The sequence below is a fragment of the Podarcis erhardii genome (assembly GCF_964252035.2).
Source record: "Podarcis erhardii genome assembly, chromosome: 3".
In the NCBI taxonomy this organism is placed as follows: Eukaryota; Metazoa; Chordata; class Lepidosauria; order Squamata; family Lacertidae; genus Podarcis; species Podarcis erhardii.
The window spans coordinates 43,416,592-43,433,477 of NC_138507.1; the positions used below are offsets into that span (position 1 = coordinate 43,416,592).

The window sequence follows — 16,886 nt, forward strand, 5'->3', positions numbered from 1 at the left end:
AGCATATATAAAAACATAATGGTTATATTTCCACCAATTAATCTAATTTTTTTCTGGGTTATTAAAATGTCTGGCCAAACAAAACTCTAATAGGTATTCAAACTGAATTATTTTGATATAATGCAAAGGAGAAGTTATGGAAACCTACCTGAAGAGCTACAATAATTGCTACATGTTCATGTCAAAAAACTGATTGTGGATCTTCATGAACATCAACAGGTTTGGAAGAAATGAAGGGATTGGAAAGCAGCAGCTACTAGAGCTGTTTACCAGTCACGCCACTATAGTTCTACAAGTGTACAGGGTCAGGACAATGTCTGGTTTGTGATGCTTATATTTTGGATGTTCACAAGCAAAATTTGGATGTAAGAGTTTTCATGATCTCTCTAGGACAATACTGTGTTTTAGCGAAAAGCTTACCATCAGGACCTTCAGAAAAGTCATTATGGGACAAACTGTAGGACTCACTGAACATTTCAAATAATTGGACCAAATAACCTAATAAAGGATAATGAACACTGTGGGATGGCTGAAATTAAATTAAATTAATCCTAAGGGTAGTGGTGAAGCAAAAAGGGGTAATATTATTGCATTCACATTTTTTAAAAAAACAACCAGTAATTTAATGTTGCTGATCCCTAATCTGAAATGTTATTATCTTGTCCTTTTCTTCTCTATTCCTTCTACAATACAGAAATGCTGAAAAGAAGCAACATAATTGTAAGTTTGTGACTTTTTTGTTTCTAGAGAGGAAAGAAAACTGTTAATAGGAAGGAGGAAAGAAAATCTTTACGTGCCAGCATCAATAACCAATATGGAAGCATTATTTACAATATAGAGGATGCACTTATGACAGCAATTAGAATAATTTCTACATATAAGAATTACAAGAGCTGCCGGCAGATTCCTATCACATTTGTCATGATTACCTTTCTAGGAAAACTGTTACCATATAAAGTGGCACCCATATAAATGTACCTAACTACTTCACCTCAAGGTGTCGTTTTAAAAAAAGGCAGAGAAAATTAAGATTTTATAGTCTTTTACATCAATTTATTGATTACTTCACAAAACATTGTCTGGCAACTCAGTTTAAAGGCTTTCTTTTCTCTAACTCACAACTTTGCAATAAAGCAAAGATTTCAGTTGCATGTCTAGCTACCTGTTGTTGTTTTCTTAAGTTAATACTGAAGAAGCAAAAAGTACAATTTAATTTTAAAGGAAAAACAAAAGTACAATGCCTGGGTGTCAGAAGTATTCTGTAATATTCCACTGTATTAATTTTGCAGCGCAAAACACACAAAAAGGTTTGAGAAGAAATATTCCACCACCCACTATGCATGTCAGAGGACAAAACCCTTTGCAGGTTGAAGGCCTATCAACATTTGCAAGCAAATGTCATGGAAACGAAAGCTCTCTCCATGGTAACATCATCCCTGGAACAGCACCTAGCCACAACAACATCGAACATACTGTGACCTTGTCCCAGAGCATAACATGTTTTTTTTATTCTTCAAACTACTCACAATATTCAATGTGCCTGACAACTGTACAAATTTAATCCATTAAATTTCAAATATGCAAGTTTCAGTCTGAAGCTGAATATACACAAGAGGAAGCTGATGAGCTGTTATAAAAGACAAGCGTGAAGAAAACAAGGTGTTGACAAAAGTTATTTATCCTTGGTCCTTAAAGTATCAAAGCTACGGTACATGTTTCAGCTCGACTCATAAAGTATACCACCTCTTACACAAGCGAAGTTCAGGGCTCTCTCTGTGGTACAATACTATAGAGGGGTATGGAATATGGCAATGGGCACAAAATTCACTCCTGGGACTCTCAGCCCCAAACCCTACCCCACTGTTTTAAAGCCAGTTTTTAGCTGCCATAGCTTTTAAATGTATGCTTGAAAGTATATGAACAAAGCTTGCTAAAATCTAAAAAATCAGAGAGATGATTCAACAGCATTTTCATTTTCAGAGGTTGGCTTGAGGTGGCGGGGGGGGGGGGGGAGAGATCTCCAGCATTCATGTCCTTGCTACCATGACCAAAAAAGCCAGTGTTCTGCAAAATTATTATTATTTTGTAACCACAACTTCTTTCCAGGTTAAAAAAAACCTAATCTTTATTTTTAGTTTACATAATGTCTACATGTGACAGAATTCACATTTTGAAACTTGGAGTTGCCGCGGGACATCATTTCAATTTCTTTATACACATGGATCTAGCAAGCGATTGTTCCAAAGTTATAAATATCACAGGGATGATGACTTGCTAGAGACTTGCATGTTGTCATCCACAACTTAATAAACTCTTACCTTTCAGGGCTTTTGAAACTACAGAGAACATTTGTTCAATATGTTTATTCTCCTTCCTTCTTCGATAATAATAATAATAATAACATTAATAAAACCTCAAGGCAGCTTGCACAAGAAATCCATATAGATGAACTAGCTCAATACGAAGATTAGAGCTCAGCTAATGATTTACTATAAATAATTTATAACAAGTTTAGCTCCCTTTCATTTGCAGAATATTCACAACCTGATCAGTCTGCCCAAACATGTTCTGAAATGTCTATGAATATTTTAGTTCTGAACTGATGGCAGGTTTTAAAAAGCCAAGTCTCTTGTGCTTAACATGACAAATCAACGAAACTGCACTGTATCGATTCTGGTCTGTAACTAGGTGCTCATGCACACACATGTAAGCCACTCTTTAGGTGTACTCTAACCATGTCTGGTAAACACATGACGGGGAGCTGTGGGAATAAGCAAGCTAGCTGTGCCCCCTGCTTCCATTCTATGCATAATGCCCACAAGTTGCAGGACAATCTTCTCAAGTGGGGTTCTTCCTGCACTTGTAGAGGCTTCCTGCACATTTTAGAAACCCACCATCAATCAAAGCCTTAACCAGTCCACACACAAGGATCATTTTCTGCAAATTACTGTGCTGCTACAGAATAGACAAGTATGAACCAACTTATATAGGAAACCCACTGACCCCATGTTTGCCTGCTTCTTCTAGCTTCCACCCAGAAAGACAAAACCATTGTCTACAGCCAAGTCCTACAATATAATCACATCTGTTCAGATCCTGCTCTGGAGGGTAGGACTCAAACCGATGGCTTGAATTTACAAGAAAGGAGATTCCAACTAAACATCAGGAGGATCTTTCTAACAGTAAGAGCTGTTTGACAGTGGAACTTGCTTCCTTGAAAGGTGATGGACTCTCCTTCCTTGGAGGTTTTTAAGCAGAGGCTGGATGATCATCTGTCATGTGTGCTTTAGTTGAGATTCTTGCATTGCAGGGGGGTTGGACTAGATGACCCTTGGGTCTCTTCCAATTCTACAATTCTATAATTCTCTGATAAACCCCCCAGCAACCCAATTCCACTTGACCTCTTTCCTTTATTGTGGGATGTTCCTATCACTAGAAGCACTATAGCATAGAAAACTCAAAAGGTATTATCAGTGGCAGCAATAAAACATAAAATAGCATGTTTCTGGGAAACTAATGCCATCTGTAGACGTGCTGCTTCCTGAACAATGTTAAAAATGCTAATGATGTTCAAGTTTACAGTACCACTGAGAACCTTATTATAAAAGCAGAAAATATCTACCAAAGTTGTATGTCTAAAATGTCTCAAGTTATGGTACAAATATGCACCATGGGTGCTAATATTCAGTATATGGTGAGAAATATAAGCTTGAATGTTTTCTCTTTATGTTTAAAATACATTTTTTAGAAAAGAGTTATTGGCAGGACTTCAATTTAGGTTTGATAGAAAAACCACTGTGAGACCCTAGATTCTAGGGGAGTCCCTGCTCCACAGGAACTGAGTATAAGATTGACTGGTAGCACATTTGTATGTGTATTGGGAACATTTATAATATCCCAGTGCAATGTAAAAGGTGCCTTACTCCCAACCAATAATAAAAATTGTCCCATTTATATTGTGTTTGCCTGTCTTCATTTTTTCTTTAAACAGCTCTTCATATAAAGGGGTCATACATATCTGCATAGGACATTAATCAATTGACACTGATTGCAGGCAGTGGGTATTACAGTGATATCAATATTAAATAATAATAATGCAAGGACATCTACTTCTAATAATGGTAAGTAAAGCCAAATCTTAGCTTTGCATGCACAGTTTCTAATTAACATTATTGAAACATCTCTTGCCAGCTCACATAATAGTTTTCTTAAAAATCATAAAGAACTAAGAAACATAGAGCACCAATTATACCCTAGGAGGTGGTTTAGGGGAAATTGCTTCTGTGGTGTAGCACAAAACATAACCTTTTGGAGCCATATAATAGATTATTAACCGGTACAATCTGAAGTGCACTTTTACAATGCGGCACACTGATGAATTTGCCCTGCTTCATTTGGTATGATGTAAATAACTAATAGGTCATTATGGATTCCAGCTAGCTGAGACTGTTAAAGAGTATTATAAAATATTTGTGGCTTAAAGCTAACTTTATTCTTTTACTCCTTTAAATGTATTTAAAAGTGCTGTGAAAGATTTTCTACTCAAAAGTACAAAGAATTTGAAGGCATATTGAAATTTACTCACTTATTTCTGGATAATACAGCTAGTTTAATTTAATGAGATGTTGGTTAAAAAGAAAAATTAGGAAAATGCACCATTTTAAAGTTTGGGCTTTTAATGTATTTAAAAGAAATCCTAGATACTGAAATCCTAAAATAACCAAAGGTCAAAAAATGTATTTTGAAACTCGTTCCCGATTAACAACAACAACGAAAAAAACTTTTGTTACAGAATGCACATTTCTAATTCATCTTTCTCTATATGGAGTCAGAAATCACTTTAGGAAAGCTTTATAAATGAAAATAAGCTGTCTTCCCTTTTCAGAGGAAGTCAATAATGCTTCTATGCAGTAGGTAAATCAATTTTGCAGAGACTGCTTACTTAAATATCAAGTGGCCTCAAAAGCCCAAAAAGACATCCCACAGAAGGCTGTAATTTCCAAAGCAGCTAGCTTAAATAATTTTCCTTAAGAGTAAGCATTTTGAGTTTCTCTGACCAGTACCATTTAAAAAGAAGCAAAGATTTCTGAAGTATCGGTTTGAACAAAAAAAGGATAACACTTGCAAAAGGGGCATGTGAATGTGAATTTATAAATCTGCAGTACTGCTTAGATTCAAAAATGCTCCAATAGTAAAAACTAACACTAAATTGGTACAATTTTCCCTATAAGAAAGATTGTAGATTTATAAATAAGTTTGCATTCTCATTGCAGACATAGGCATTTTAAATGTCTACTCTCTCCAAACAAGTGGCAGAGCAGAGAAAAGAGATGAGCAGAATAAAAGGAAAGGGTCTGAAAAAGAAAATAGAAGAAGAAATAGAAAGGAAGTAACATCTCATTTTCTGTCCCCACAGTGCATATTAATGTCAACTATGTGCACATTGCAGGCAGGATAGCTTTAAGCACTTCCCTCTGCTATAATCAAGGCACTTGGCATATTTTAAATGCTATCAGAAACATATCTGTACTCTGATAAGGCTATACAGTGGTACCTCTGGTTACAAACTTAATTCGTTCCAGAGGTCCGTTCTTAACCCGAAACCGTTCTTAACCTGAGGCATGCTTTCACTAATGGGGCCTCCCGCAGTCGCTGCCGCACGATTCCCGTTCTCATCCTGGGGCAAAGTTCACAACCCGAGGTAACTACTTCCGGGTTAGAGGAGTTTGTAACCAAGGTACCACTGTATAACAGTACTGGGATGTAGTTCAGGGGTCACATGTGGTTCTTTGACCAATCTAACTGTAGCTCTTGAGCCAACAAGGTTGTCTGTGGGTTTTGGAGTTCCTGGCATCCTCCCTGGCACACAAGGCATCCCCTGCCCTCTGCAACCACTTGGGCTGCAGGTGCCACTGGGGCTACAGGGGAAGTCTCAGGAATTCAGCAGACAGAAAAGGTAATTTAAGAGGCAGGCAGTGTGGGGGGGGGAATACTATACAGCGGAGAGGGACGAGAATGCTGAAGCAGCATGGGGTGGGGGAGAGAAGCAGCTGTCTAAAGATGTGGAAAGGAGCAGAACATCACTGGCTGCTAAAGACTGCTGGGGTAGTATGAACACCATAGAAAGGGAAGAAACGAAAACAAGCCCAGGAAAGAGGAAAAAGGAGGAGTCTATCAAGGCCTGGAAAGCGGTAAGCAGTAGATCAGTGTTGCTCATGGTCACCGTGCAGGAGTGAGGCCCAGTTTATGGGGCCTTCCCCAATTCATCCACCACCCATGATCTGCATGCCACACTTAGAAAGGGGGATTATTACTCTGCTCTCTACAAGGGCTTTTCAAAGGGCATTAAAACATACAGGAGAGAATTAATCTGCACCTACCCTAGAACTTTCCCTTCCACCCATGGCATAAAGGAGGCGCTTGTCTCCCTCCTTCCAAGTTTTTTTAAAAACCCTTAATCTTTATTTGTAGCATTCAAAAAGGATCTTGTGTAACTATTTTTGCAGGAAATGAGCTGGACCCACCTCACCACCCTGCAGTAACATTTTCTAATTTGATGATGGAGTTTGCAGTGGCATCTAATCCTCTCTTCTATTCATGCAAGAGTCTTAGGAAATGCCATTTATATACGTAAAGTAGCTTTAAGTATAATATTATCAAGATGTTAAAAGAAAAAAAGCAAGTATGAGGAAGAAAATAAAAATTTAAGCCAGAATGGAAGATATTGTATTCAATGTTAAAGGAGGCATAGCCCTGCAAAATGTATCATCAGAATAAAGGAAGCAACTTGAAGTCCTACTATGATCAAATAACAAACAAAAAGTTTTATCTGAATACCTTCCTGGATCACAGTTAAGGAGAAATAATATAACCATGTTAAAATTAAGCAGTCAACAAACCTGATTTTCTGCATTCATTAGAGTAGCTGGCCAAACTGAAATCAGCTGATAATATTGTATATCAATCTAAAAATGAATTAATGTTTAACTACTGTGTAAAGGTGGTGCACATCTTGTGGCTCTCAAACTTTTGATGGTTGGCATCTGTGGCTCAAAAGGTCTGAGACTTTGGCCACAGTGGTCATCTATAGTTCACAAGATCATGTTGGCAATGTGGGCTCTTGTGTTTAGATGGACTTTGTACATGGGAAAGTATATAGACCAGAGAATAATACAACATCACAAAACTACTCAATTTTCTATGGTGGATTTCCAAAGTTTTAAAGATTTGTACACTTGAAAAACAACATTTATACCCACAAGAATATCCAGAAATAGGATGAAAAAGATACACTAAAAGCCTTGTGTCTTCTAAAGTTTTAAACATCACATGATTAGCATTTGCAATCACTAATACATATTGATATAAAAAGATGGACAAGATGTTTCAAAACTGTCACTGAAAATCAAAGACAGATGCAGCATCTTGAAATATATATGTGGGATGGGGGGTTTCAAAAAGACTAATTTTTCATTGGTTATATAAACACAGTGACCTAATATGGGTTCACTAGGTGTTAAAACTTATGGAAAATAATTGAGATATCTGGCTTCTATTTTTGGGCTACAGAGGTCAGACTGAATGCCAACGGTGCTCCAACACTACAAAAGGCTGTACAGTTATCATAAATCCAGACTAGGCTAACTCAAGGTGTCATATAGTTAAAATACTCTCTATTATTATTCTAGCTATAGCTAACACATTTAAAAAATGAAGCAGAAGGGCAGCTCCATGCTACTATCTACTGTACAGTGTCTACTACAATAGAGAATCAACATTTTTCTCTTACAAATGTTCTTTGCAGCAAAGTCCATGAGATAAAAGAAAGAAACTACGTACTATTAACTTGTATGGAAACTGGGGTTTAACACCAAAGCTAATGACATAAATGTCAATTTTTTTATTCATGTTCTACACAGGTTTATGGGTGATAAACATGTCCTGTATTTAGCCTATTCAAAGTCACCACAATTTGAGGAAAGGAAAGTAATATCAACAACAACAATCTTTATTACAGTCCAGAGACCCAACAATTTTGTTGGGAAAGGAAAGTAGTATTACTACTGCTTCCTTTTCATATTTGTTCCATATAATTATCCTTTCTGTTGCTTTTCTGTATATTTAACTGCCAAGTCAATACGTATGCCATTCTTTATCCCATTAACAAGAATGTCTTTTTGCAGGAGAATTTCCACAATTCAGAAATAAAATAGTAAGCAAGATTTGTACATTTTCATTCAGTGCCAGCTTTTATTTTATCCTTTAAGATAATTTACTCAAACACATTCAATCAAATATTGATAAAGATAGAAAAGTACAAGCAATGTGCTCAAATATTCATGGTCTTTGTATTAAGAAGTGCTTGCGGAAAACTAATAATTTGATAAATTTTTGTGAAGGTTTCAAGATAAACACAGGATACTGCATATCTAAGCCAACGGATTCTTCAGAAAGCCAAAAAGAATGGATTTTAGGGTCAAATAAATAAATATTTGCTTAAATATTTTTCTGGCAGTGAATGATGAAATTCTCAACAGCACAAGTTGATGAAACACCCCACCCCATATCGAAACCATTATACAGTGATTTAAAAAGTCAAAATCATGGCAACTTACTCCTACAGGCTGAAAAATTAGTCCGTCCACTTCATGACTGACTTCTCTAGCAAAATTTCCCTCAAGAAGCTGTAAAAAACATCAAAGAGTTATTTGGTTTTACAATAACAAGAATAGTAGCCATGCCAAAAACTAAGACATAGACATCTACATCAATGAAATAAAGCATTTACTGGAAAACACTGGTTTCCAGCATCTACTACTCGCTTCTCATTAAATAAACAAGCAGGTAAGTTTAGAAGATAAGCAGAACAATGAAAGCCATGAACTAATTCCTTTTTTTCTAAAGTTTGCACGCTGACGATTGCACTGCAAGAAGACATACGGCCAATTCAGACTCAACAATCCTCCATAGATAAAGTACATCTTATTAGACATTGAACAAGCCTTGCAACCAAGTGCCCTGACCTCACCTCCATGAGAGGCAGCCGCCAATAGTCCTGCATGATTCCAAGGAGAATGCATAGGAACCATTTTACATATTAACTGTCCCTATATGGGTTGCATTATTTCCCCCTGATTTCACGTGAATGATTGATGTGTCCAGACATAATAGTAAACAATGATTTACTATTAATAACTTCTCCCAGCCATGCCACTCATAGCGCACTAATGTGGCCAATGTGTTCTCCTTTCTATAAGTCATCTTGCTTTTGAATATCCTTCCCAACACCACATATTTTTTTATTCCTGTTAGCTTGTGGAACTTGGAAGCTTTTATTTGTGAAGATTTTATTATGAAACCCACAAATATTTGGAGATAGAAATATGTTGAGGTGAAAATTTTGTTATTAGCGGTTTTATATGATGTCCTCAAAACAAGTCCCTGGAGACAAAAATTACTTTGCAGCAATCTGTGGGATGAACAGAACTCTTAAAACCTAGCCCTCATGTGAACTGAAGAATATTTCCATTTTTTAAAAAAAAAACACCATAGACTACTGATCTTATTCTGCAAAAGATGAAAGGTGAACACCCATGGCAATGCTTAAAAAATACACTAAAAACTAACTTACTTTCCTCAAAGATTTTGAAAAAATACTAAAATGGCCACACAAAGCATAATTGATTCAGTAGCTTGCTGATTTAAAGCATACATATACTACAAATACTTGCTGAATGAAATATAATTCACACTAAGGAATATGTCAGTTTGAACTACTGAGCTCAAATGAGCAGGGCTTAAATATACACTCTGTCTCCACCTATCTGAATTCTGAAATGTACATCTCCTGACATCACCATGATGTCAGGTGGACCAACTTCAGCTATCCCAGCCAAGTTTCCAATTTTGTTACAGGTAACTCTTTGGTATTCAGAGATGGCCTGAGCATTAGACACCATTTTCCTTATGCGTGTTGTCTCTCTCTCTCATATTCAGTTCCTTAATTTACCAGTGAGTTCTGAGCAGCAGAGATACAACGGCTGGAATACAGGTAGATGAAGACACCAAGCACAACCAAGTACAAGTAAGAGTTTTTCATACCTTAAAAGCAGGATAAAAATCTTAACTTCAAACAAAATAAACAAAGAACAGAAGCAATTTTAAAAAAGAAAACCCTGTTGTATTTCTCCAGTTAAGACAGACATAGAACGAAGCAACTGCAGCATTTCCAGCCTTTGTAACAAATCAAGAGTGAAAAACTGCTGCGTTCTCCGCTACTTTTTGTCTTTTTTATTGAGAGGGGGAAAAGAGAGATAGTACTCCTATTTCGATGACAAAACTGAAGCCCCTACCCCACGCTGCCCCCAGAGAGGTAAAATTTCAACTAGTGACTTGCTGGTCCACAGCCCCAATTTGCAATGTAATTACTGTATCTGGCCAGTTTTTTCAACATACTAGGTCAGGCTGGCTGTTGGAGAGAAGGAAAGTTCACTGTACAAAACTCTAAAGATAGCACAATGTTATTATCAATAACTATAAATTGCAACATAATTGTGTGGTTTTTTCCTGAAAAAAAGGAAAACAGTATGAAACTGCTGCTCACTAATAGCATCAGCTCACTAATTACTATCCATGATTCATTAGAAGCATTCCAAACCTGATTAATGTCAGGTCAAGTTTAACATATGACGGGGTTTATTAGTAATGCTTTGCTATCCCACAGCTTGTCAGTCTTTCACAGCGAGCACCATCTGTTACATGTAGAAATAAGTCAGAACACCGGTAACTCAGACTTACTGCTAGTCACTAATGTATGCTTTCAAAGTTGTCCAGGACACTTAAACTAATAACATTTGACAGCATTAGAAAGCATGTCTGACATATGTTAGCTTGCTTTAAAGGCTATTCCTACTACTGCATCTTCTTTCACATAAATTGTATATGATTTCATATAACAATCATGAGAAATGAAACATGCCTGATCTTACAAGCCTATGTTATTATTATTATTATTATTACTAACTATATATGAATCACACTCAGCATGTTCCAAGCAATTATAAAACATTGTATCAGAGCAGTGTTCAATATACAGATCTGGTTTTCATAATCAACAAATAATCCTAAACTGTAGACCTGGATTTCCAGAATGATGAAACTGCAAATCTAGGAGCATTCCCCAAGGTCTCTTTAGCCAGTGCCCTGAGGCAAAATGGTATCTGCCCAAATGCACCCCTCCCAGATGGACCCTGCAGCCTCTATATTTACATCTCAAAAAAGGTTCTTTCTCGTCCTTGATCTTATAAAGGGGGGAGTTATCAACTGCTCAACTGTTCTTCAGAAACTTTCAAAATAATTATCTAACAGAGCAATCCTAAATTTATCTACTCATGAGGAAGTCTCACCAATTTTACAATAGGGTGTCCTCTCAGTTGGGTATATACAGAATTGTAGCCTAAACAATTGCAGCCTAAAGAGAATGGACACCTTTTTATCACCTATTTTTTAAATGGCACATCAGTTGAAATCCAGGCAACAGAAGTCACATGTTACATTAAACCTGAGAGCAAAAGGGATTAAGAATATGGGTACCTTGTTATATTTAACGCCTTCAAGAAATTATCCCCCATGCATGTAGTAAGAATATATTAAAGTTTAAACTGAGTGCGCAATCACATTATTAAATTCAGAGCAATAATTCAGTGCCTTGGTGTGTTATTCTTTTAAAAGGTAAAATTCTTCCATTAATTTCCCCAAGATGGTTTCAAGTGCTACTCAAATAAGAAAACCAAACATGTTTTGAGATGATTTTGCTGTAAGATGTTAGAGAACACTTCAAAAGGAAGTGAGATACTTAGGGCATAAAGCACCATTTCAAAGAAAATCTTTTTCGGAATTTCATTACTGTGTATTCCAAACGTATCAATCAGAATCAGATAATGGCTGCTTTTGCCCATTCACATTACAAGGACAAACAACAGTGAACCTCAGGCTCTTGCACTCTTCACTCCTACTCTAGCACAGCTGCAAGGAAGAGGCTAGAAACTTCACTTCTGCTTCATATTAAATGCACCTTTTCATGACATCCGGACCCAGACAAACTGTGGTTAAATTATGGCTTGGCTGGAACCAGCAAAGATGTCCCAGTTTATGCTGGGCCTTACAGACCTTACTGTATTGCTGGAGGAATTCTCCTGTGGGTTTACTCATGTTTGGTTGTTGCTTGCATCAGTAGCTGGCAGGATAAGTTAGGAGTGAGACATGGGAGACTCCTCTGCTGCAGTAGGGACAAAACTGGTAAGCTGCCAAATACTTGCGGTGTGGTTCGTATAGCCTGGTTTCTTTGTGCCATTATGACTCTACCAGTAATGCCAAAATTCAAAGCAAGTTTTGAAAATAACCCACCAATTTCATATACTGTTTAAAAGCAACAAGAAAAAGGTGCATCTTGGCAGTCTGGAGGTGGTAAACATGCTGGTTTGGAGTAAGAATGCAATAATAATAATAATAATAATAATAATAATAATAATAATAATAATAGCAGGTCTGTTCATCGCCTATCCTGTACTATTCCTGGGTACAAGTCCAGCTTTGTTGATCTGCTTTTTCACTTCTTTAGTTGAGTATTGTAGTCTGAGGAATACATGATGTGAATTCTCAAGTTTGCGTTTCTGTCCAATGTCTCTGAGGAAATACAAATGCCGTTGTAAGGACTGGGTGCAAACAATGGCTTTTGTGATATGCGCTGGGTAGCAGCTGGAAGCATGTAGGCATGTATAGTGCTCAGCAAGGTTTCCATTTTCAGGTGGTGCTTGTCTGTCCATTATGTAGTTGCACAATAATGTCCACTAAATGAAATAGTTCAGAGATTGGGAAACCTTTTCAGCCTGAGCTTCTAGGCAACCTTCCAGGGGTGGCAGGCCAGTGGGGGGCAAGGCCAGAAGCAAAGGTGAGCAAGAAATGCTAATTTACTTGCATAGTCCTCTCTTCCTCCATCCAAGGAAACAAGAAACATTATCAAAGTTCAAGGGCACATTTTAGCCAGGCAAAAGCACTCGAGGAGAGTGCAAAGCAGGGACCGTGAGGGATGTGGTATGGGGAGAAGCCAGACAGAGATGCCTAGAGGGTTGCATTCTGCCCTGAAGTCTGAGACTTCTGGTCTAGCTGGCGGTGGTGGGGTGAAACTTATCAAAATCCTGGTGGAACTTCTCAAATATCTCCTGTCCATATGCACAGATGATAAAGAAGTCATCAATACAGTGGTACCTCGGGTTACATATGCTTCTGGTTACATACGCTTCAGGTTACAGACTCTGCTAACCCAGAAATAGTGCTTCAGGCTAAGAACTTTGCTTCAGGATGAGAACAGAAATCGTGCTCCGGCGGCGCGGCAGAAGCAGGAGGCCCGATTAGCTAAAGTGGTCTTCAGGTTAAGAACAGTTTCAGGTTAAGTACGGACCTCCGGAACGAATTAAGTACTTAACCCAAGGTACCACTGTATATCTTTAGCAGAGGAAACGCTTTTAGAGGCTGGAGGTGAGAAGCATTGATCTAAGTCAGCCCCATGGCATTGGCATGCTGTGGAGCCATACAAGTACCATGGTCAGTGGATACATTTTCTCTCCAAAGAAAATGTGCAAAATGCAAAGTGGCAGAGTTTGGCAATTAGATGTGCTAATCACCAAATATTCCTGATTGCCGTAGTTGTCATGTTTTGGTCCATTGCTGGATACTAAGGAGGAGACAAGGCTGCTGACAATGTAAGCTGATCAGAAATTTCAGGACCACAGATAGCTCCCAAGTTAGCAACTTGCTCCAATGAAGATTGCGTGCAGACTGGTGCCTTTTAAGTTTCTGTTTCTAGACTACTTCCTTCAGGCTCCATGCCCTTGTGGAGAACTTCAGCACCTTCAAGGGACAATCCTCTAGCAGCCCTCCTTTGTTCCACAGCCTCCCTCATGGTATGCTCCGCTATGCTGCTGGACTAGTGAACTGTAATGGGAGGCATCTGGTTCCTCATGCACCCATGGGGTCCAGAATCTGGCCCTGCAGGCTCTAGTGGTCCAGGAGCTTCTTCTGGGTATTCCTGTCTAACAGACTCAGGTACTTAGTAACCAAGTAAAAGAAATATGACCAATAAAAGCCTTTAAAAAGTCTATTCAGATAAAATACAGGTCTTACAGATTCCAGCCCATTAAAAGAGGCCACAGATACCCAAAACACTTTAAATTAAAGGCCAGAAGTCTGGATATAGAGGGAAGTCCATGTTCCAAGTTTATTACACAAGAGAGATAACTAAATCCTTATTTGATACCAAGCAGATAATTAGTTACTTTGCATAATAACTGATAATTTGACTCAATACATAAAAGAATAAAAAGTATGTTGGCTTGACAATATTGGGTTGGTGAAGACATATACTTGCCTGGGCATGCTTAGCATTCCCTCCCCTTATGGTTTTGTTCTATAGGCTACTTTTAAAATGAGGCTGCATTTTAAATTGTATTTTAACCTTTATTTTAAATTGGTTGGGTTTTTTTTTTTTTTGGTTTTTTTTTTGCCATATTATGTTTTTACTGTAACTTTACTGGTGTTAGCCGCCGTGAGCCCAGCTCTGGCCGGGGAGGGCGGGGTATAAATAAAAATCATTATTATTATTACTACATTATCCTAAAGACAACCCTGCTTCCCTTTCCTTTTATCAGGTAACTACGATGTGTGTCGGTTTTGCTTATATTACTCATTAATGAACCTTAAATAAAAATATAAGAATCTATTTCCTGCCTAGGTTAGCATCAATGGAACTTAGAAAGAGAAAGAAATCTAGGTCACAGCAACCCTATCCACTGCGGCAGAAGACAGAAAGGCCAGAGGACAGTTGGCCAGGCTGCCGGGGGAAGCAGCAGAGGATGGAAGATGCATAGTGTGCACTGTTCAAAGGAAGAATGGACCAGGAGTGTGGACAGCTGTTAGGACAGGAAACAGAAGAGTAAATGGGGGTGGGGGGGAGAGAGCAGCCATTAGAAGACAACTAGGAAGAAACAACAGAAGTGGGGGCAGTTCACTGCGATACAAGACAACCATGTGTGGCTTGCCAACTTGGAAACATCCCTGCTCTAGCGTAGTTTATTTAGGCTTGGAAAGATTGCTGTTGGTGATGTTAATCATGATCCAATCAATGATCCAATCCATTTTTTCAACAGAAACTTGAAATCAAAACATTATTTTCGATGAAGCAGGAACTATGCAAAAGGAAAGGGTAGTGAAAGAATGCATTAAAGGATAGAGCAATGGAAAGACTTAAAAGCATAGCAGAACAGTATTGATTTTAATCCTAGGTGCATATCTTCTAGTTTTCTTGAGAGCAACTGGACAAAATAAAGGAGTAAGAAAAGCAGAAATATTGAAAAAGGGAAGGCAGAGAGAAGAGAGAAAACAGGAGAAGATGACAAATAGGGCAAAAAACAAGAAGGAACAGATGGAGCTGGAAGAAGGGCAGGGAGAATAATAATGCCAATTCTGGCAGGAAACAGAGGGCTGATAGGTGAGGTGATTCAGTCCTTCCTGAAGGCATGGAAAATGAAAACAAAACTGAAAATCAAACAAAGAAAAGGGGTCACAGTTTTGGCAAAAAATATATATCACCAGATGGTGTCAATTGTTTCTCCACCTAAATATGGAGCTTGGAAGCATCCAGCAAATACACACATTTCTCCACATCTCTTCTCATGTAATTTTACTTCTATTCCCTATATGCTGCATTTTTCACTTTACACTGATGGATTGGAGTCCCCCAAAGTAGCCTTCCAACTTATATTAATTACAGTTAATTCAAAATGTATGAGACTGGAATTTCATCATTTAAAACCTCTCCCTACACTGTTAAGAGCTAGAGGACAGAACATTATTAAATATGGTACTATCTAAAGACAACAAAGACTTCAGAAAATGACAACTGTGCAAACATTAAACAAAGCAGGAAAAAAACAGGAGGTGTACAGTTTCAGAATGTATACTTGCCTCAGGGTTTGAAGAAAGTACCATGCTGTTTTATGGTTTACTCTTAGAGACAGAGTTTACACTTCAATTTGTCTCGTGCTAGGACCAGCTGTCATGTTTTAAACACAAAATATTCTTAGAAACAACACATCATTGCTATACTGTATTGTGGAATTTGAAAAAAGTTGCATAGGTTGACTTAAATGTCATTATTTAACTTTCTGCACTACTCTTTTGCTCACTGTGATCTACAGTAATCCTCCATGGGATCATACCCCTGTAGGGTGCACAAGGAGACAAGCCATCATGTGCCTATACTAGAAAGTCTTAATAAGTCTTTACAGTTTTTCATATTAGGTACTTGGTACCCTTTACCTTTAAGCCAGTATTATCCTTGAGAAAGAGTATTATTGACATTTCCCCTCTGTCATGATGGTAAAGAGTAAAGGGACCCCTGACCATTATGTCCAGTTGTGACCGACTCTGGGGTTGCGGCGCTCATCTAGCTTTACAGGCCAAGGGAGCCAGAGTACAGCTTCCGGGTCATGTAGCCAGCATCTCTTAGCCACTTCTGGCAAACCAGAGCAGCGCACGGAAACACTGTTTACCTTCCCGCCAGAGCAGTACCTATTTATCTACTTGCACTTTGATGTGCTTTGGAACTGCCAGGTTGGCAGGAGCAGGGACCAAGCAATGGGAGCTCACTCTGTCACAGGGGTTCGAACCGCCGACCTTCTGATCAGCAAGTCCTAGGCTCTGTGGTTTAACCCACAGCGCCACCCGTGTCCCATAATAGTGGCTTAATATTGCTATAAAAATGTATACAAAGAAATGTGAACCTTAAGTCTACTCATGCACGTCAACGATGGCTCACACATGTATGAACA

The 16,886-nt window shown here is 38.2% G+C and overlaps 2 protein-coding genes across 4 annotated transcripts in view; one reads left to right on the forward strand and one right to left on the reverse strand.

Annotated features, from left to right (window-relative positions):
- PM20D2 (peptidase M20 domain containing 2) overlaps nt 1-16,886 on the forward strand; it is a 617,107-nt gene that overhangs the window by 478,617 nt on the left and 121,604 nt on the right. The window lies entirely within an intron of this gene.
- The window catches only part of RNGTT (RNA guanylyltransferase and 5'-phosphatase), a 122,804-nt gene that overhangs the window by 44,191 nt on the left and 61,727 nt on the right, over nt 1-16,886 (reverse strand). For 2 of the 3 annotated variants that reach the window (XM_081857136.1, XM_081857137.1), the window contains exon 12: nt 8,616-8,684. The exons of the other annotated variant lie outside the window; for it this stretch is intronic. In XM_081857136.1, the coding sequence (XP_081713262.1) occupies nt 8,616-8,684 (69 nt within the window). The remainder of the gene's footprint in view (nt 1-8,615; nt 8,685-16,886) is intronic. 3 annotated transcript variants of the gene reach the window in all.